Source organism: Vipera ursinii (genome assembly GCF_947247035.1).
Source record: "Vipera ursinii genome assembly, chromosome: 5".
In the NCBI taxonomy this organism is placed as follows: Eukaryota; Metazoa; Chordata; class Lepidosauria; order Squamata; family Viperidae; genus Vipera; species Vipera ursinii.
The window spans coordinates 50,114,943-50,138,496 of record NC_139518.1 but is presented as its reverse complement, the minus strand read 5'-3'; the positions used below and the strand labels follow the sequence as shown (position 1 = coordinate 50,138,496).

The following is a 23,554-nucleotide window of genomic DNA, read 5'->3' as shown; positions in this document are numbered from 1 at the left end:
ATGTAGTGCCGATACTTTGTTTCTCAAGTAAAAGATTCTGTAAGGAAAACAATACTTCAAAGTTCTTTTGAAGAGATTCATCTGTTGGAACCATGACACCAAGGTTCCGAAGGAACCAGCAGACATGACCTCAGAACCAATGAAGTATGCCTTTCAAAGATCCTGGAGACTGGAAAACTACCAGAGGACTAGAAGAGATCTGTTGTAGTCTCCATCTTCAAAAAAGAGGGAAAAATGGATCCAGGAAACTAAAGACCTATCAACCTAACATCTATACCTGGAAAGATTCTGGAAAAGACAATTAAGCAACAAATCTGCAAACACATAGAGGCAAAAAAAGTCATAAACAAAAGCCAATATGGGTTTATCAAAAACAATCATGCTAGGTAAAGGTAAAGGTAAAGGTTCCCCCGCACATACCTGCTAGTCGTTTCCGACTCTAGGGGCCGGTGCTCATCTCCGTTTCAAAGCCGAAGAGCCAGCGCTTGTCTGAGGACATCTCCATGGTCATGTGGCCGACATGACTAGACGCCAAAGGCGCACGGAACGCTGTTACCTTCCCACCGTCGTGGTCCCTATTTTTCTACTTGCATTTTTACATGCTTTCGAACTGCTAGGTTGGCAGAAGCTGGGACGAGTAACAGGCGCTCACTCTGTTACGCGGCACTCGGGAGAGAAGAGTAACAAAGATGATTATGGGACTGGAGGCTAAAACATACAAAGAACGGTTGCTGGAATTAGGTATATCTGGTTTAATGAAAAGAAGGACTAATGATGATATAATAGCAGTGTTCCAATATCTAAGGAGCTACCACAAAGAAGAGGGAGATCAACTTATTTTCCAAAGCATCTGAAGGCAGAACAAGAAGCAATGAATGTAAACTAATCAAGGAAGATCCAACTTAGAACTAAGGAGAAATTTCCTGACAGAACAATTAATTAGTGGAATGGCTTGCCTCCAGAGGTTGTAGGTGTTCCATCATTGGAGGTTTTTAAGAAGAGATTGGACAGCCATTGGTCCTGAATAATATAGAGTCTTCTGGTTGTACAGAGGATTTGAGTAGAAGTCCTCCAAGGTCCCTTCCACTTCTGTTATTTTGTTAAAACCAACCTGTTACAAAATGGAGCATTGAAAGACAAAGATGTAATAAACTGTAATCATAATCATAATAGTAAAGTTGGAAGGGACCTTGGAGGTCATCTAGTCCAACCCCCTGCTCAGGCAGGAAACCCTATACCATTTCAGACAAATGGCTGTCCACTCTCTTCTTAAAAACTTCCAGTGTTGGAGCATTCAGTTTCTGGAGGCAGGTTGTTCCACTGGTTAATTATTCTAAGTGTCAGGAAGTTTCTCCTTAGTTCTAGGTTGCTTCTCTCCTTGATTAGGTTCCATCCATTGCTTCTTGTCCTGCCTTTGGGCGCTTTGGAGAATAGCTTGACTCCGTCTTCTTTGTGGCAGCTCCTGAGATATTGGAACACTGCTAAATTATTACTTGACTACTTGATTTGATTACTAACCTCAGTAGCATTAAATATAAAATCTGTTCCAACCATGTATTCTCACTGGATTTCTTGTGCAAGCACTATGTATATCTATAAGTATATGTCTAAAATAGTTTTTAAAATGTGAGCCTTGGGTAAGTACATATTTAAAAACTAAAACACAGATCACCGAGACTAAAAAATTATTTAAAAACTTAGCTTTTGTCAGTGTCTGCTGACATCGTCAAGAGTTCTAGCCAGGATTGAGAATCATGTTTTTATAGTCTCTGTAACGCCGATTGTTTGGCTAATGAGCGTGTTACCGGTCTATTTGGTTCACACCCTCCTGTAATCAACTGCTCAATTGCTGCAATTCCGTGCTCATTGACAGCTGTTTGAATTTCAGTGTGCTGCTCCTCTCCTCCTGCCCCGCCTGTGTGGAGAAAGCATTCTGCCACTCACCATCATCTTGCCGTTCTTGTGACATCTCCATGTGTGGTGCTGCCATTTCAGCTGGTTGTTGTTTCTTGTTGTCATCCTCCCTGTCCATGTTGGCTCCAAATCCTTTGCTGTCAATCATTGATGCCATCTGCCGTCCTCTGCATTGTTTGCTGCAAAGCTGAGTCCGTTGAGGAGGGTTTGTGATAATCTATTAGCCTGCTTGTGTCAGTGAAGGTCTGTGGCTGTTTCCTTGAAGTTTTCTTATTTAAGGATGTCTGCTGGCGTAATGTCTGATAGGCTGGTGCTAATTCAGTGTGCTGGTTGATAGAATTCCTGTTGGATAGCCAAGCCTCTTTTAGCAGACAGCCACCCTTTATTGCATCATAAGCAATGACCCTGGCCTCTGTGAAGTTGAATATGTGGTTGTGCTCTGCGGTGTGAGCCCACACTTGTGAGCGCTGCTCATGGTGTTTAATGGCCAATTCATGTTCATGCAGTCTCATTCTGACATGTTTCATGGTCTCACCCACATAATTGCATGCACAGTTAATTACAGTTTATTTGATAGACCACTGATGACATGATTTTTTATTCGATGCTACCATCAACAATGAGTGCCATGTGCTGCAGATGACAGGCTTCCAACCACTACCACTTGGACTACACTCCCCTATATCCATGGGATGTCAGAGATGGCTGCAAGAATACTATCTGAGCAGAAAATCAGAATGGCACACAGATCGCTTCCAGTTTGTGCGTGCGGTGCGTCCGGAGGTTCAGAAAGAGTCCGCTCCCTGCCGTCCGATCTTTCTTTTTTGGAGGACCCTGAAAAGGGTCAAAGGTTGCCCTGGAGGGGAGACCACTGCTAGGAGGCCCTCCCTGTGATCGCAGAAGGGCGGCAGCCCTCCGCTTGAATCCGGAGCAGCTCCTTTGGCCCGAAGAAGATGAGACCGGCCATGAAGATGGCCGATCATTAAGCCACTCCCTGCCGAAAGCCAAAAGCACTACCTAGCACTAAGAAGCAATCTGGAGGACCTGGGTGAGACTTTACCTTTCCTATTCCCCTAATCATTTTCCTGTGGGACTTTTCTGAAAATTTCATCCCCCATTTTTTGAAAGAATGGCAATTATATCCTTGGGGAACAAATTTTAAAGCCATAAAGCCTTAAAAGAAAATCAAGTAACTCAGCAAAGAAACTAAGCAATTTTGTCTGTACTTACTAAAAAGCTCCTATTTTTTGGTGGGGATCTACTACCCTATTTTCTCTTTAAGCTATGAATTAAGGGGGGAAAATGGACTAATACTACAGAAGTTTTATATTAATTTTGAAAAAAAAGTTTACATCGCATTCTATATGCTATTGATGACATCTTGTGGCAAAACGTGGTACAGCAAGTAAATTTGTGAGAGCTGACTGAATAACAGAGATGTCCTTGATATAATTTTTAAAAATAACTGTGGGAACACCTGGCACTGAAAACAACCCTTTTGGAAGTGGATAATCATTGACTCTTAATAAAATAGCCTCCATGGAAGATTTAGCTGCAAACAACAATGAAATGGATGAATATATCCCACCACTTAATTACAAACTGATACTGGACACGATTTTGGCAATGACAGACCAAATTAAATCCAAACTGCAAGAAAAATCTGACAACTTAAAGCCACCAAATCAAACTCTGACCTTAAATGAGGAACTGACAACCCCAAAGCAAACAGAAGAAGTGGAAACTAACACTAAAATAGGAGACTTCAAAGAACAACAAATGTAACCTACAGAGAAACTTAAAAGTTCAAATTTCAATTTCAACTACAAAACTTACAACTCAAAAAACAATAGCACCCGAAGAAAGCAACATTAAGAGTGAAGACGTTGTTAGCTGCGAAGTCATGTCCGACCCATCGCAACCCCATGGACAACGTTCCTCCAGGCCTTCCTGTCCTCTACCATCTTCTGCAGTCCGTTTAAGCTCACGCCTACTGCTTCAGTCACTCCATCCAGCCACCTCATTCTCTGTCGTCCCCTTCTTCTCTTGCCCTCAACCTTTCCCAGCGTTAGGCTCTTCTCCAGTGATTCCTTCCTTCTCATTAGGTGGCCAAAGTATTTGAATTTCAACTTCAGGATCTGGCCTTCGAAAGAGCAGTCAAGGTTGATCTCCTCTAGGACTGACCGATTTGATCACCTTGCAGTCCAAGGGACTCGCAGGAGTCTTCTCCAGCACCATAGTTCAGAGGCCTCAATTCTTTGGTGCTCAGCCTTTCTTATGGTCCAAATTTCACTGCCATACATTGCAACTGGGAAGAACATAGCCTTGACTATATGAACTTTTGTTGATAGGGTGATGTCTCTGCTTTTTAGTGTGCTGTCTAGATTTGCCATGGCTCCCAGGAGCAAGCATCTTTTAATTTCTTGGCTACAGTCCCCGTCTGCAGTGATCTTGGGGCCCAGGAAAATAAAATCTGTCACTACCTCCTTTTCTTCCCCATCTATTTGCCAGGAATTGAGAGGGCCGGATGCCATGATCTTGGTTTTCTTAATGTTAAGTTTCAACCCAACTTTTGCACTCTCCTTCTTCACCCGCAGCAAGAGGCTCTTTAGTTCTTCTTCACTTTCTGCCTTTAGAGTGGTATCATCTGCATGTGATAAATATTATCATATTTATATTTATATTATCATATAAATATTAATAAATAAATATCGTAGGTTGTTGATATTTCTTCCGGCAATCTTAATTCCAACTTTTGATTCATCTAGCCCTGCCTTTCTCATGATGTGCTCTGCATATAAGTTAAATAGGCAGGGCGACAGTACACAGCCTTGCCAGACTCCTTTCCCAATTTTGAACCAATCAGTGGTTCCGTGTCCAGTTCTCACTGTTGCTTCCTAACCCGCATATAGGTTTCTCAAGAGACAAATAAGATGGTCTGGTACTCCTATCTCTTTAAGAACTTGCCACAGTTTGTTGTGACCCACAATCAAAGGCTTTGGCATAGTCAATGAAGCAGAAGTAGATGTTTTTCTGGAACTCTCTAGCTTTCTCCATGATCCAGCGTATGTTGGCAATTTGATCTCTAGTTCCTCTGCCTCTTCGAAATCCTGCCTGTACTTCTGGTAGTTCTCGATCCACATACTACTGGAGTCTAGATTGTAGGATTTTAAGCATAACATTACTAGCATGTGAAATGAGTGCAATGGTATGATAGTTTGAACATTCTTTGGCACTGCCTTTCTTTGGAATTGGAATGTAAACGGATCTATTCCGATCCTGTGGACACTGTTGAGTTTTCCAAATTTACTGGCAAATTGAGTGTAGCACTTTTACTGCATCGTCTTTTAAGATTTTGAATAGCTCAGCTGGAATACTATCACTAGCTTTGTTGTTGCTCAGCTTTTCTAAGGCCCACGTCACTTCACATTCTAGGATGTCTGGCTCGAGGTCAGTGACCACCTCATTGTGATTATCAGGGACATTAAGCTCATTCTTGTATAGTTCTTCTGTGTAATTTTGCCACCTCTTCTTAATCTCTTCTGCCTCTGTCAGGTCCCTGCCATTTTGGTCCTTTTTTATTGAAAAGTTTTACAATACATTTTTGTAAAAAGACAAAACCCCTCCCAACCCCCTCCCCCCTCCCCAACTCTCCCCAACACCTCCCTCCCTTCCCCCTCCCCCCTCCCCGACTTCCCAGAGTTCAATACAGGGTATAAAAATACAAGCAATCATAGTCTACCTTATGCAAACAACAATAAGATATTAAATCTATCGCACTTTAACTCTTATAAAATAACTACAAGCAGTTTAAATATCATATCAATACTTATTCAAATGCTAGATGAAACTTTTTAGTCCCATATTTATTCTGGATATAATCAATCCATCTTCTCCACTCCACAATATATCTCTGTTGCAACTGGTCTTTCAAGTACGCTGAGATCTTTGCCATTTCTGCCAGATTGGAAACTTTTAAAGTCCATTCTTCAATAGTCGGCAGTTCTTCCTTCTTCCAATATTGCGCTACTAAAAGTCTTGCTGCCGTAATTAAGTTCAACATCAGCTTAGTGTCCACAACAGTAGTATCAGTAATAATGCCTAGTAAAAACAGTTGCGGACAAAACTTTATCCTTTTCTTGAATATCTTTTGCATGTTCCACCAAAATTTAATCCAAAAAGCTTTAACCTTTTTACAGGTCCACCATATATGAAAATACGTTGCATCTTCACCGCCACACCTCCAACATTTGGGCTGGCAGTTCGGATACATACTTGCTATTTTTTTAGGATCTAAGTGCCACCTATAAACATTTTATAAAAGTTCTCTCTTAAGTTTTGAGCCTGCGTAAATTTTACATTTCTCACCCAAATCTTTTCCCAAGTATCCATTGTAATGACTTCTTGAAAGTTCTGAGCCCACTTTATCATACAGTCTTTAACAAGTTTTGTCTCTGAATCAATTTCTATCAATGCAAGATATAGCCTTTTAATATGTGCTTGACCTTGATCTCTAATTTGCTTTACCAGATTTTCATCAATCACTGAAAAACCAATTTTCTGGTCTTCCTTCCACCTGGCCTGTAATTGCCCATACTGAAACCAAGTTTGTACAATCTTTTCTTCTCTTAAAATATTATATGGCTTTAATTGCCATACATTCCTTTCCAAACTTAAAATTTCCTTATATGTAGTCACATCATGTTTAAACCCAACACTTATATTTTCTATTGCGTGTTTCGGTATTGCCCATATAGGTATCTTATAATTTAACTTGTGTCTAACATTTTGGTCCTTTATGATGCCCATTTTTGCATGAAACATTCCCTTCATCTCTCCAATTTTCTTGAAGAGATCTCTGGTTCTCCCTATTCTATTGTTTTCTTCTATTTCTTTGCACTGATCATTTAAGAAGGCATTCTTATTTCTTCTAGCTATTCTCTGGAATTCTGAATTCAGTTGGGCGTATCTTTCTTTTTCTCCCTTGCCTTTCGCTTCCCTCCTTTCCTCAGCTATTTGCAAAGCTTCCTCAGACAGCCATTTTGTTTTCTTGCATTTCATTTTCTTTGGGATGGTTTTAGTTGCTACCTCTTGTACAATGTTGTGAACCTCCGTCCATAGTTCTTCAGGCACTCTGTCTATCAGATCTAATTCCTTAAAACCATTTGTCACCTCTACTGTATATTCAACAGGGATATGATTTAATTCATACCTGAGTGGCCTAGTGCTTTCCCCTACTTTCTTCAGTTTAAGCCTAAATTTTGCAATGAGAAGCTCATGGTCTGAGCCACAGTCAGCTCCTGGTCTTGTTTTTACTGACTGTATAGAGCTTCTCCATCTTTGGCTGCAGAGCATATAGTCAATCTGATTTCTGTGTTGACCATCTGGTGATGTCCATGTGTAGAGCCTTCTCTTGGGTTGTTGGAAAAGAGTGTTTGCTATGACCATCGTATTCTCTTGACAAAATTCTATCAGCCTTTGCCCTGCTTCATTTTGTACTTCAAGGCCAAACTTGCCTCTTATTCCGGTTATCTTTTGGCTTCCTACTTTAGCGTTCCAATCCCCCATGATGATAAGGACATCATTTTTTGGTGTTAGTTCTATAAGGTGCTGTAGGGCTTCATAGAACCGGTCAATTTCATCCTCTTCAGCACCGGTGATTGGGGCGTAGACTTGAATTACTGTGATATTGAATGGTTTGCCTTGGATTCGAACTGAGATCATTCTGTCATTTTGGGGGTTGTATCCGAGTATTGCTTTTCCTACTCTTTTATTGACTATGAAGGCTACTCCATTTCTTCTGAGGGATTCTTGCCCGCAGTAGTATACCTGATGGTCATCTGAATTAAATTCACCCATTCCTGTCCAATTTAGTTTGCTGATATCTAAGATGTTGATGTTCAGTCTTGTCATCTCTTGTTTGACCACGTCCAGCTTTCCTTGATTCATGGATCTTACATTCCAGGTTCCTATGGAGAAAAAATCTTTACAGCATCGAACTTTCCTTTCACCACCAGATACATCCACAGCTGAGCATCCTTTCAGCTTTGGCCCAGTCGCTTCATTCTTTCTGGCGCTACTAGTACTAGCCCTCTGCTATTCCCCAGTAGCATATTTATTTATTTATTTATTTAATAATATTTCTATACCGCCCTTCTCCCGCAGGACTCAGGGCGGTGAACAGGGCAAGAATAAAAATACAAATTACAAAAGTTAAAACTAAATTAAATAAATGCCCACATACTAAAATACATATTTAAAACCTAATAAATAGCAATAGCAAACCCACCCCCCGATCCCCTCATCAGACCAGGCCAGCTTGTTCAAAAAAGTATGTTTTTAGCTCGCGGCGAAAGGAGCGAAGGTCGGGCGCCGTCCGGAGCTCAACCGGGAGCTGATTCCATAGCTCCGGGCCGCCCACAGAGAAGGATCTCCCCCTGGGGGCCACCAGTCGACATTCTCTGACCGGAGGCACCCTGAGGAGGCCCTCTCTGTGGGAACGCACAGGGCGGAGGGAAGTCGATGCCGGCAGCAGGTGTTCCCTCAGGTACTCCGGACCCCTGCCATGTAGGGCTTTGAATACCATTACTAGTACCTTGAATCTCACCCGGAAGACAACTGGCAACCAATGCAGCTCACGGAGCAGAGGTGTAACGTGGGAGTATCGGGAGACTCCCAACACAACTCTCGCGGCTGCATTCTGTACCAGTTGGAGCTTCCGGGTGGTCCTCAAGGGCAGCCCCATGTAGAGAGCGTTGCAGTAGTCAAGTTGAGAGGTCACGAGCGCATGAGTGACCGTGCATAGATCATCCCGGCTTAGATAGGGCCGCAACTGGTGCACCAGGCGAACCTGGGCGAAAGCCCCCCTAGTCACAGCTCCTATATGGTCTTCCAGGGTGAGCCGTGAATCTAGGAGGACTCCCAAGTTGCGAGCCCTATCTACGGGGGGTAATAATTCACCCCCCATGGTGAGAGGTGGAATGTCCGAATAAACCCGGGATGAAGGTATGCAAAGCCACTCGGTCTTGTCAGGGTTGAGTTGAAGTCTGTTCCTCCCCATCCAGATCCGAACCACCTCCAGGCAACGGGACATCACGTTGAGGGCATCACTGAGGTGGTTTGGGGTCGAAAGGAAAAGCTGGGTATCATCAGCATACTGATGATACCCAACTCCAAAACCACGAATGATCTCACCCAGCGGTTTCATATAGATGTTGAACAGGAGAGGCGAGAGGACCGACCCCTGAGGAACTCCGCAAATGAGAGACCTCACGGTCGACCTCTGCCCCCCTGTCAACACCGACTGCGAACGTCCCTGGAGATAGGAGGAGAACCACTGTAAAACCGTGCCTCCCACTCCCAATCCCCTGAGACGCCGCAGCAAGATACCATGGTCGATGGTATCGAAAGCCGCTGAGAGGTCTAACAGGACCAGAACAGAGGAATGCCCCCTGTCCCGAGCCCTCCAGAGATCATTCACCAGTGCGACCAATGCCATCTCCGTGCTGTACCCGGGCCTGAAACCCGATTGGTACGGGTCTAGATAATCCACTTCATCCAGAGGGAGCTGATGTGCCACCACACTCTCAACAACCTTCGCAAGAAAGCGAAGGTTGGAGACAGGACGAAAGTTGTTCAATACAGCTGGGTCCAAGACAGGCTTCTTGAGGAGAGGCCTCACCACCGCCTCTTTCAAGACGGCGGGGAAGCTACCCTCACTCAGAGAAGCTGATATACCTGCCTGGAACCAGCTGCGTGTCCTTTCCCGGGCTGCATACACCAGCCAGGAAGGGCACGGGTCCAATAAACATGTGGTGGTGCTCAGCCTCCCCATGATCCTGTCCACTTCCTCCGGAGTCACAGAATCAAACTCCTCCCAGGTGATATCGACAAGACCGCCCGCGTCCTGCTCGACAGACTCTGCCCAGTCAGAGTCCAGACCGGTCCGAATCCGAGCGATTTTGTCCGACAGATGCTGGTTAAACTCCTCGGCACGACCCTGCAAGGGTTCCTCCCTCACCTCCTGATTCAGGAGGGAGCGAGTCACCCTGAACAGGGCGGCCAGGCGATTATCTGCGGACGCGATAAGGGTGGCGAAGTGGTTAGACCTCGCCTCCCTTATCGCAGCGAGATAAGACCTAGTATAGGTTCTTAGTCGCAATCGGTCGGGTTCGGATCGGCTGGATCTCCAACCGCTCTCTAGGCCCCGTCTCCGACGCTTCATCTCCCGGAGCTCTGCGGAGAACCATGGAGCTCGACGGGATCTGCACCGGGTCAGGGGCCGCAGGGGTACAACTCGGTCAAGAGCCTCAGTGGCTGCCCTTTCCCAGGCTTCCACTAAGGCATCTGCCGAGCTGTGAGCAAGGGAGGCAGGTGGGGACCCCAGCGCCGCCTGGAACCTCTGGGGATCCATTAAGCGTCTGGGGCGGTACCATTTAATTGGTTCCACACTCCCACGGTGGGAGGTGGCAAAATGGAAGACCAGCCGCAGGAGATGATGATCGGTCCATGACAGGGGCATAACAATTGGGGAGCCCCCACCAAGATCATCTAACCACCGTCCAGATAAAAAAATTAAGTCAAGAGTGTGGCCTCCCTCATGAGTCGGTCCCGAAATTACTTGCGTCAGGTCCATGGCCGTCATGGAAGCCATGAACTCCCGAGCCAACTCAGATGATCCTCCCAGCGATGGTAGATTGAAGTCCCCCAAAACTAGAAGTTTCGGGAACTCAATCACCAACCCAGAGAGGACATCGAGAAGCTCAGGCAGGGCTGCTGCTATGTGACTAGGCGAAAGGTACACCAGCAGCAAGCCCAACTGCGCACCAGGGCCGCATCTCAAAAAGAGAGACTCACACCCGACTATCTGGGGAACGGTGGCCTCCCGCGGACATAAGGTCTCCCTCATAACAACAGCCACACCCCCACCCCTACCCTGAGCCCGAGGCCGGTGTAGCACCCGGAAACCTGGTGGGCAAAGGTCAACCAGAGGAATCCCTCCCTCTGGGCCCAACCAAGTCTCCGTGATGCAAGCCAGGTCCGCCTGCTCACCCTCGACCACATCACGGACGAGAGGAGCTTTATTAGCGACCGACCTGGCATTCAAGTACACCAGCCGGAGCTGAAGAGGCTGCACATCCTCACTCCCAGAGCCCTGGGGCGGAGCCAGAGGGTCGGAGTGCCCCACCGCTTTTAAGCAGCGGAGAGGCCTTCCCTGAGGACGATACGGCCCTCTGCTCCTACACCTGCTGCCATTCCCTAACGTCGTGGGAATAGATATTCCCATGACCGGCCCTGGAGCCCCGGAGGAACGTCTTCCGACCTGAGGGGCTCATCTTCCAGCATGATATCATTTTGCCTTTTGGTACTGTCCATAGGGTTTTCATGGCAAAGATACTGGAGTGGGTTGCCATTTCCTTCTCCAGTGGATCACGTTTTGTCAGAACTCTCTGCCACGACATGTCTGTGTTGGGTGGCCCTGCATGGCATAGCTTATAGCTTCATTGAATTATGCAAGCCCCTTTGCCATGACAAGGTAGTAATCCATGAAGGGGGTGACAAGATTAAAGGCCTTCAAATACACTATATTGACAATTCAGCTAATCAAATGACAACCATAACACCAGCTACTACTTTCTACCTAACCCAGATGGAATTGGAAGAAGAAAGAGACCTGACTGATCTAATGAGAACTATATTTCATCAATCATCAAAAACTGACCTATTAAAGCAAAACCTCAATGGTTACAAACGGGACACTTTCTTTGCAAAACTGACATTTGGATGCTCTCCCTGGATTCAAATAAGGGGTATAGGAAGAAAGGGAGATACATTTGAGAATTTAAAGACGCCGAAAGGGAAGCCTGATTGGCACAAAAGGAAGGTAATAGTTAGATTTTAAAAAAATTGAACTTGTTTCTGTTTTGGGATTCCTAAGTATAGAGTTTAAAATATCTTTTAATGGATTAAGGGGAATCTCTAAAAATATAACTGATTTTACATTTAGGTTTTAGATTTGTAAGGGAAAACAAAATTAAGCTTCTAGAATATAATTCTGAACTATGTTATAGAATTTGGAATGATATAACAAAAGATAGTATTTTAACAATTGATGAATGGTTAAGACGACATATAGAATATATTAGTTGTAATGATATAGACAGAAACTCATCTTGTATTTAATTTTTAAAGGAAAGTTGGTTATTAGAATCGATATATATTATAGATATAATATAAGCTATTTTCCTATAAGTGGTGAATTGTTAAGATAATAAATAGACGTTATTGGTAAAAAATAAGAATGTTTTGAAATGAACAATGTTAGTTTTTTAGACAGGATAATTACTCTTTATTGAAATAGGGAAATGTGGGTTACCCAAAAAGTAAGCTTTCTTCCATTTATTATAGGCTACTTTAGATTATTTTATTGCAATTAGGTAAAACCTAAAAGCAAGATATTGATATGCATTAGTGAAAATATATTGAAAATTCTTTTAATTGATGAGGTCACAATTAGAAATGTATTAATTTGATTAATTTACTATGTTATAACTAAGGGACACGGAGAGGGAATTCTTGTTGATGTAACCTGAGCTATTTACAAATAACATGTTATTTGATATTGTTTACTTTTGATTACCCAACCACCGTATTGCTTCACAAATATTTGAATGTAAATAGTATAAAATTAATAAAACTTATAATAATAATAAAAAAGAATGGCGCGCAGACCCAACCATACCCTTCAAACATGCATAATGCGCCCCAAAGAGCCTTACCCGTGAGTGAGATGTCATGAGTGGTCTATCAAATAAACTGTAATAACTGTGCATGCAATTATGTGGAGCAGTGTGCCAAAATTCAAACAGCTGTCAACAAGTGCGACGGAAACAGTAATTGAGCAGTTGATTGCAAGAGGGTGTGAGCCGAATAGACCAGTAACACGCTCATTAGCCAAACAATTGGCATTACAGAGACTATAAAAATGTGATTCTCAATCCTGGCTAGAACTCTGACAATGTCAGCAGCCGCTGTCGAAAGCTAAGTTTTTAAATAAATTTTTAGTCTCAGTAATCTGTGTTTTAGTTTTTAAATAAGTACAGTATATGTATACATATAGGTATAAATGTATACATATTTATAAATTTATTCATTCATTGGAGCCAAATCAGAAGTTGAAAGATTAGAGTAAATTAAGAAATTCACTTGAACCTTCACTTGAGATTTAGCTTAATGATAAAATAAAATGCTTAAGGAGAAATCTATCTCTCTATCTCTCTACTTTTCTAATGTAATATAAATACATCTGCTACAACATGTGTGTATAAGTAATAACCTTCATCATACAGAAACTATGTTCCTCAGAGCAGTGGAACATATGTATGGAAAGCAATATAGCTTAAAAACTTGTTGTTTAAAACAGGCACTCTTTCTCTGCTCCCTCTTCTGTTTTCCCTGAGTTATTTCATTTTTGGTAGAAAAATATCTCACTGTTGCATACTATACTTTTGCTTACTTGTCCTGGTGCTTCAGATATTTAAATGTCAGCATTTTGATGTGCCCTTTTCAGAAATCTGCTACAGCCTGAATTGTATTTAATGGGCAGAAAGCATTTTCAGTTCAAATAATTTAAGCAATTATTGTGAAGAAAGGCACTTTCAGAGCTAGTTCAATTCTTCCCATAAAAGAAACTGTGAGTAGCAGATGCGGGACTACTCTAATTAGACAGGAAGATGCAATTCTCCCCAGCAGGAAATCTTGGTAAGAACCCAAAGGACAACTTGTGCCGAGCTTAGAAATGACTTTTCCTCCTTCAGGTAGCAATACATAGTGTAAATTTGACCTATCAGATTTTAATACTAATGCTAATAATGCTGTTATTATTATTATTATTATTATTATTATTATTATTATTATTATTATTATTATTACTATTATTATTATTATTATCATCATCATCATCAACAACACCATTGGCACTGACAAATTCGCCATTAGTCAATTGCAAAAGGTGGCCTTACTAGGAACTGCTTTCATCCTGCGACAATATCTGTAATACCATCAAACATCAACATCTGCCTTGGTAAGGACTCGATAGGTAGACAAAAATGCCAAATCCAGTCTGAACATCTGGCTGACTATGCGATCATCAATAATAATAATAATAATTTTGACCAGTAAGTGGCCAAGAAGGACTTAGCTTGTTATTTAAACTTAAAAAACTAAAGAAGAACTGAAGAAAAGAAAAGAATTGAAAAGAGGATGAATGGTTGGTATATCAGCTGGAAGATGGCAGTGATCAGAAGTTCCATTAATTCTATAAAACAATATCTGTAATACCATCAAACATCAACATCTGCCTATCCCAGGTCCTTGGTAAGGACTCGATAGGTAGCAAAAAATGCTAAATCCAGTATGAACATCTGGCTGACTGTGCGATAAATAATAATAATAATAATAATAATAATAATAATAATAATAATAATAATAATAATAATAATAATATATTGCATCATCTTTAATGAAATCCCCACAATTTATATCAAAGTTTTTAAAGGGTCTATCAACAGCTGTTGATAATTCATCAAAAAAATAAAAAAAAATTTACACACTGCAAGGTAAAAAATGCACATATCTTCTACTCCCATGCTTTTCAAATTAAGTTTGCATATACATAAACCAACAAAAGCAATTCTGTTCATTTTGAGGCTATTTCAATGCCAAAATTATTTGTTTGTTTTAATCTTTGCACCAGGTTTAAATGTGCCAGTTTTGAGCACCAAAGGACTTTTTCAGGGGCATGCATTAATTCTTTATTTCTCTGTTGATCATGCCAGAGAAAGTGTTTTCTTTAGAGAGAGAGAGAGGTTTCATTATTTTTTTCTGCATAAATGAAGTTTGCATAAAATAGCAATACAGTTCTTTGCATATTTAACCTAGAATAAAATTGAGAATTGCTTCCAGTTAAACACACACAGAACACACAGGAATAGAATGATCATATTCAAATATTTATAAGGATATTACAGCAGAAAAATGTCTCTATCTCTCTCATACAATACACGTGCATGTATGTCCATATGCACACTGCCTTATATGAAATTTCTCAGTAAGAGATGAACTTTTTAAATTTATTTTTATTTATTTAGTTAAGTGCATTGGCTCCCCAATTCTGGTAGACCTGGATGTATTTAAGTCTGTGTGTGTGTGTGTGTGTGTGTGTGTGTGTGTGTGTGTGTGTAATATAACAAATAAAAGACACCTTGCACCACATTTCATTGTTCCTTTGTTGATCATCTTTTTACATCACTTTTACACTTTCCAGACTGTACTCCTTTCTTTCATTTCAGTTATGTTTTAGCTGAACATAATGAAGCACTGTCTTATAATCTTGTCGAGATTTATTTAATAGCTAGCAAGATTCTGTATGACCTCATTAAGTACAGTTTGACTTGATTAAACTTCCTTCAAGTTTAATAATAACAATAATCATTAATCCTCTTGTTTATATATTTCTAGCTATATTTATGGTGATCTTTTCACTGAGGCCTTTAAGGGGTAGGAAAGCTTCTTTTATGGTGGCTGTGTTCAATTTATCTTTTATTCCATTTTTTTAAAAAATATTTTATCTTATTTTATTCCCATGGGTCCTGGAAACAAAGATTTCTATTTTCAAACTGAAGACATTTGTAACTAAAGCAGCCTATCCATCCAGGACAATTAATAGATAAGAAGGGCAAGCATTTAAATGTCTCCAATTTTTTGCCATTTTCATTAATCACATGTTTTCTTCCTGTTCTCCTATTTAGGGTGACATTCAAAGATCAGTAATCCGTGTGGATTTTGGAGATGGTAGTGCTGTGTCATATGCCAACCTGAGCTCAACAGAAGATGGAATCAGGCACATCTATCAGAATGTTGGCATCTTCCGTGTAACTGCGCAGATCAAAAACAGCCTGGGGACTGACAGTGCAGTCCTATATTTGCATGTAAATTGTATGTAATTACTGTTAGTATAAAAATACTTTAAAGATAAATTGATGTCAACTCAAATTAATTTGTTCTGCTTTTGATAAAAACTGTTGATGGTACAGGTGTTTTGTTTTATTTTATACAAAGATATTTTGGAATTGAACCAAGAATTAGTTAGATAGAGGACAAGAGAAAAAGGATGAATCAGTGGAGTGCAATGAAAACTTTATATAGAGGGGAAATGGGAATCATGCTGTACTATATTATGAACACATTAAAAATCTACAAGATTAAACATGAATTCAGTGAAACTGTCTTAGGTTTATATCACTGAAAACTTCTTACATATGTGAGGAAAAAGGGAATGCATTTTTGTATACATATTTTTCCCCTATTAAAAATTAATTGGTGATATGAAAAGGAACTAATAAGCCAAGAAATGTTGAGTAAGTAGACCCATTGTTCTGGAATATCTTAGATCTACTTTATTTTCTCTTGTTCTGTGTTTTGATATTAAAAGATCTGGTCTTGGGCATTTTTTCAGATAAGCAAGATGCACACACTTGTTATTGAATTTCTTTTCTTTTTTGACCTGACAAGAAAATTTGTCCTACAGTCCCTGTGATGTTCTCACCAAGTCCATGTGATTGCAATTATATTGTATTTATCTATAGAATTTATACCCTTTTTTAGTATTGCACTGCCAAAAACATGTGCAGTTAAACACTTATATAAACTAATTATACTGTTTTGGGTGCACCCTGCCCTTTGGAACATCATATCCCTCAAAATAGATCTACATTGCCTCCTCCCCAATTTTCCATAAAGGTCTAAAAACCAGGTTCTGCCAGTAGGTCTGGAGACCCAATGGGTGGGTATCACTCTGGAGGTTGTTAGTAGATTGAGAGAATATCCCACATCCCCTTCCATGGTTTTCATGCCTCTTTCTCCCCTCTCTTTTAACCTTTTAGTTATAAATGTTTAATATAACTATGATTGCTGTTATTGCTGCTTTATCTTTTTAATATTTCTGGTTTTAATGTTTCTAAGCCACCCAAAGTTGCCTCTGGATGAGATAAATCCAATAAATAAACAAACAAATAAATAAATTTAATATTTAAACAAGAATTCCAATCAGTATTTAAACAGCATATTCTTCATTTCCATTTTATGTATAAACTAGTTGAACACTCAAATTTATTGTAAGTAGAGAGAGAGGGTAGCATCCCAAATAACCTAACCCACAGTAACACAGAGCCAAGCAATCTGCTGCTGTTTGTTAAGAAAGGTTTTGCCATCCTGTTACACTTTATATGCAAGTTAACAAGGCTACTTGAAGGAAAACCTTTTTGTTTATGCAGGCCATGACCTGAAGCAGAAATGTCATTGTCTGTATCATTCCCATCTTGTAACAGGATTGCAGCCATGTAATTGCACCATATAATTTATTACATTCCTTGTCAGACCTTAAAGTGCATAGGATGTGATGTTCTCTTCAGTGCTTCAAGGATTAAATTGATAAACATTTTGTATAGCTGTAAAATTCTTAGGCTGAATTTAGCTGTAGCTGCTAGAGTTTTTATTCTGGGATGGGAACGTAGGGGAGTTTATCCTCTATTTTTACACAGAGAACCTAACACTATATTTGTGTGATAGCATAATATATCATCATGCAGTGAAATCAAACTAAAACTAAAATTAAAATTGTTACAGTCTAATAAGATGTTGGTGATTTTACCTTCAGGATCTTATGCAATTTCAGATAAAGACTGAAATTTCATGTGAGGATATTAGAATTCTGTGAGATTTCAATATTCTTGCCTTGTATCTTAGGAGAAATTTAAGAGCACTGAAATGTTAAAAGCTTTTTCAGTTTCATGTGATTTGGCCCATTTAAATTATTTCATATGTATTGTTATTCATCCTGAATCAATTCACCATAGAATGAAGTCTTATTCACTTAGGGGCCTAAAAGGCTGATCCAGCACAGTAGACAGATTTGTCTTGATTTCCATTCTTCTTCTTGTTCCAAAGTCATTCTGCCAAACAAAGTAGTGGAACCTGGGTTTCCTGACTGTTGCATATTCTCCAAGTTTTGCTTCCCAATCTGGTACCATGGGCAAAGTATCTCTTTTTCATTGTGCCAGATTGTCTTTGTGGTTGTTAACATGCATATTAATAAATTATGGAATTTAGTGTTTATATGTTCTGGACTAATTCCTAATAAATCTACATGAGTTTTCAGTCCAAAGTTTAAACTTAGCTTTTTTTGCTTGTTTATTTGTTTAATGTTATATATTTCTTTCCAATGCTTATGAGGTATTTTATTTTATATAACCATTGCAGGTAATACAAACTTGCTTCTTTATACTGACATTTACCCTTTTTTCTTATAAGCTTTATCTATTTAATTATTGATGGAGCTATTACCATAAGTAAAGCATTTTATACCAATTTTCCTCATAGGTATTGTTGATAATTTTGTTTTCTTTATTATTTTCTATATAATAACTTTCATGATTGAATCCTTATTGTGCTTTTTAAGATTTTTTATCTTCTTTATCATAAGATTTTTTACTTGTTCTTTCCCCATGTCATATTTTAATGACAGATTAAATGCCTAATCTAACTCTTTAATACTTATATTCCACTGACTCCCTCATGTGTGTTGCTTGTTTTGAAGGACAGAAAGAAAATTCAAGTGATGGAAAATACAAATCGATCACACTACCAGTCTTTGCTTTAAAGTTATTAGAACAGTGAAACATCTATTTTAGAAAGCAACTAATGAAAGGTTAATGACATATGAAATAGAATAACAATTTCAAAAGAATTATTGTGGTGTGCAATGCCATACAACTGTGGGAATCTATAATATATGAGCATACGGGGATGCTTCAACTAATCACATCAGTGTTTTCTCTTGTGACAGCTGAAGTATTTTCATATCACCTAATATTTTTTAAGGGAAATATACCTTTCTTCTACGTAACCACTGTTCTCATACTTTTCAATGGGATATCTAGAACAATGGTTTTTAAATTATTTGATTCAATTCCCCCAAAAATCCTAGACTCTTGCTTTATACAAAGTGCATTTGTGACAGCAACACCTAAACTGCATCTTTGCCTCACAAATAAGCAGTTATCTGCAGAATTAGTATCTGCACAATCCCTTAATAACCTCCAGTTTAGAACATAGATTCTCCAGCATATGTGCTTCCTGGAATTAATTAATCCTTGTAAATGCAAACCTTTTTAATTCAAAGAGCACAAAGAATTTTCCAACTCTTGTTAGAACTATGTCACGTAAATAGTAGTGCAACACCATCTGCTGTTCCAAAACTGCATTTTAAAATCTGTCTTTATATCTTATATGTAATAATCAGAACTACCTGCTTCTGTGATTTCCCCCCTAAACCAATATCAAAAACAGCAGATCTTCAATGAACAATATATGCATTATTTTTCAGATGAGGTTTTTGAATCAGCACTTGAATGTACATTGCTTTTCATAAGTTATCACACCAGAGAAACACAGTGTAGATGATACATGTGTCATGTCCTCATATATAATGAGGCTTTACATGACTTCCCATCCATCATGGAAGGAAAAGAGAGGAAATGTCTCTACTTTTATACGCTGAAGATCCTGTGTGGTGTTTTGATGCCCACTGACAGCTAGGAAACAGAATGTGACCAGTTTCATTCTGTTTGGGACACATCATTCCTATGTATAAACACAGCATTATATGGGATTACAACCCTTTACTGGAAAATGATTTCAAACTTTGGAATTTTGCATTACAAGTTATACACTGCCTTATTTGAATGTGAGCAAGATGATGCATTAAAGTCACAAAACATATTAAGTCGTACTATTTTTATCTATATTACTCTGAAGTAGTATTTGGAGACAAGGATTTGCAGGATTTGCTTTGAAACAATTTCATTATTCTAATTCCTTCTACAATGGAAACATCATTCACTTCAAACAGAAAAGGTTTCCCTTTTTTTCTGAAATGATATACAGTAGCTATTCTTCTGGTAGTCATAAGCTAGGGTTCTTCTAGAATTTAGACGTCTTATCTTCTCCTTTCCCTTTCCTTTCTCTTTCCTTCCATTACACCTCTGAGTGAATATATAGCCTGTAGTGAGACTGCTCTAATCATGTGCAAGTTGCAACAGTGCTGAAATTAGATTATAAACGAAGTAGCCTACAGTCCTACTGAAACTGCAGAGCATAAAACTTAAAATCTGATCATGTTTTTATGACATATTTTTCTTATTTCTTCCTCATTTCTAGGTCCTTTAGAGCATGTCCATTTGTCACTTCCATTTGTAACAACAAAGAACAAAGAAGTTAATGCCACAGCAATATTATGGCCCAGTCAAGTTGGAACTCTAACCTATATTTGGTGGTTTGGAAATAACACTGAGGTCTGTATTTCATGCAGTGAAATCAATGGCTAATTAATGGGGGAGAATTAAGAAACAGATTACAGATTACTTGATTAATACAAAAGATTCTAGTTTTTTTCCCCATCATGCAAAATATAGCTTAAAATAATATAATTGTTCAACTTCAAATTCATTTATATGTATATGTTATTCTAGGGTTTGAAAGTGTACCATTTTCTATTTTTATACTCAGGGTTGTCTTTATCACACAGAAAAGGATAGACTTTTGACTGAATGTCTGTAGTTACCACCTTTACTTTAAAAAAACTTCCCACATCCTAGAACTCCACTGTTTATGCTATTTCATTAATGGAATATTTTAAATTCCTCAAATGAATTTCTGTTATATTAAACCACTGTTTATTAACCATGGCAATTTCCCCAATGCGTAGACTTCATATTCCAGATTTCTACAGCCAACATGATCATTAACAAAAATTCTCAGAGTTGAATACATATACCTGGAAGTACCAAGGCTGGGAAGCACTGCATTAAAGTGATACATTTGCATTATTAATCACTCACCTAAATGATGCATAGCCTATGTACAATATTTAATTTGCTACCTATCACTGATTGCTTCTTTCTAACTCATTTGGATTATGATCTGCTGTACTGCTACATTTAAAAGTCATTAGAGAGTGGGCTTTAACCACTATAGTATAGAAGTTGTATTAAACATGTTCCATTGAGATCACATGAAGTTAAACATTTATTGTTTACTGAATGGTAGAAACAACAATGGCAAGGTTATCTGATAATGTGAAATACATACAACAATGATGGACTTGCACTTCATGAAGGTAGCAAGGTCCTGTTACAGTCTTGGACTTTAAAAGAGCTAATTTCAATAAACTTAGAGAGACCTTGGGAAGAATTCCATGGATGAGAATCCTAAAGGGGAAAACAACTCAAGAAGCTTGGGAAATTTTGAAAAGTGAGATAATAAAGGCCCAGTCTAGTACAATACCAACAAAGAAGAAAAATAACAGCTCTCAAAAGAAACCAGCATGGCTGCATAAAGAACTCTGATAAATTGAAAGATAAAAAGGACAAGTATAAGAATTGGAAAGAGGGGCACATAACTAAGTCAGAATATCAGCAAATAACCCATGCCTGCAAAGATGAAGTGAGGAAAGCTAAGGTTCAAAATGAACTAAGGCTTACGACCAAAGTCAAAAATAACAAAATAGCTTCTTTCAACATATAAAAAACAAGAAAAAAGTTAAGGAAATGATTGGTCCATTAGTGGGGGAAAGTGGCAAGAAAGTGACAAGCAACTGGGAGAAAGCAGAACTATTTAACTTGTTTTTTTGCATCTGTCTTTACACAAAGGGGAAAAAACTGTTGATGAAGTTTTTAAACTATCTTCTTGATGAAGATAACTCAATGATATTGAAACCTTTGGATACTTGAAAATTCTCCAACTTTATGGAGGCGTAATGTGGTTTATCATAATGTTCAGGCAAAATTCTAAATTCAGGGTATTCCCTTTTTTTAAAAAAAACATTATTTATTCTTTTACCACCCAAAAAATATTCAAAACAAAGGAGAGGGGGGAAAAAAAGAAAAAAAATAGACTAACAAACATGGCACCCACGTCACTGGATCTGATTTTACTACTGTTTTTATTGTGGTTGTAATGTGAATCATGCAGTCCTAGCTCTGAATCCTTTTGCATGGATTTGCACTTTTCTTGGAAATTTCCCTGGAAACTGGCAAAATAATAATAATAATAATAATAATAATATCACAAATTGCAGTCACATGACCTTATGCTGCAATCACTTGTACTGTAAATGTGAGTGGATTGCCAAGCACCTGAAATGCAGTCAAATGACCATTGGGGTGGGCAGCATGACATTTTATTATGGTCAGGTGCTTTATGTCTCATAAAACATCCTTTCTGAAGCCATCATAATTCTAAATGGTCATTAAATGATGAGTCATAAGTGAAAAAATACATGTATAAGAGGTGACTATTTCATCCCCAATACTCAGGTGGAACGATGCTCTTCTTTTTCTATAATTGTTCTTATGTTCTATCATTATTCTAGAAAACAACAGGGTTGCCTTCATTGGTCATTTATTCACCCACTAGATGACATTGTGAGAGCATAGATATGGTATAAGTTGTTATTGATTTATTTATGAATACAATATTCTTAGGACCAAGAATTCTCTGTGAAAAAATCCTTACTTTATTTTTATTGTTATGTGGTTCTTTGCTTCTTCATTTTTTCCTACTTTTCTATTTCTCTTTTTGGTAGCCTGATGTTTTCTCTGTCTAAACTTTATGATCTTTTCTTTCTTTCTTTCTTTCTTTCTTTCTTTCTTTCTTTCTTTCTTTCTTTCTTTCTTTCTTTCTTTCTTTCTTTCTTTCTCTCTTTTTCTTTCTTTCTCTCTTTCTTTTTCTTTCTTTCCTTCTTTCTCTTTCTTTATTTCTTTCTTTGTTTTTCTTTCACTCTCTCTCTCTCTCTCTCTCTTTCTTTCTTTCTAATCTGCAGAGAGATATTTTTCATGCTTGTGCAAAGGATATTGCTATGTAACAAATATACAGTATAATGCCACTCTAATGCAGAGAAACTTCACTGTTTTATCACCACTGATCTAGCCCAGACTGAAAGGTTAGAAGGGTCTTCATTTAATGAGTCATTTTTTAGGGGAGCTTATTAACAATTTTACAGGAAAAGAATATGCACCTTCCATATTAACAACTTTCTTATTTTAAATTGGTTAGATGCACAAAAGCAATACATGAGTTTAACTTTGTCAGGTTTTGTTCATTTTGGATTCATTGAAATATACAAATTGTATGGGAATATTCAAATTCACATGCTATTGTATATTAAAAATTGGAAGAATTAGAAAGGGAAAAATATCAATCTTACCTAATCTATCCATATGTACATGTTGTACACTTTCAAGATTTTTTCATTATATTAAGCCTAAAATTAGACTTATTTGGATCATCTTGGTTTATTCTGTAATCACTAAGCCCAATTTTGTGGCTTAGTTTTTATATAAACCAAGACAAGCACTTGTTTATTCTCACTCCCCTTTAGTATGTTATGAAAATTTATCCATCATTTTCTGTATATGTAGGTACTTTTATGAAGCTTTTCTAGATGATAGGTTTCATAGTTTATGGAACCTTTCATAATTTACGCTTTTTCATACAATTGAAAAATGTGAGAAAAATAAATCAG

The 23,554-nt window shown here is 38.6% G+C and overlaps 1 protein-coding gene across 1 annotated transcript in view; it reads left to right on the top strand.

The window, feature by feature from the left end:
- Window positions 1-23,554, top strand: part of LOC310641653 (VPS10 domain-containing receptor SorCS1-like) — a gene marked incomplete at its 3' end in the record, with an annotated part of 432,565 nt that overhangs the window by 384,419 nt on the left and 24,592 nt on the right. Inside the window, 2 exon segments of the mRNA XM_083364890.1 lie at window positions 15,723-15,909; window positions 20,191-20,324. Of these exon segments, the coding sequence (XP_083221016.1) occupies window positions 15,723-15,909; window positions 20,191-20,324 (321 nt within the window).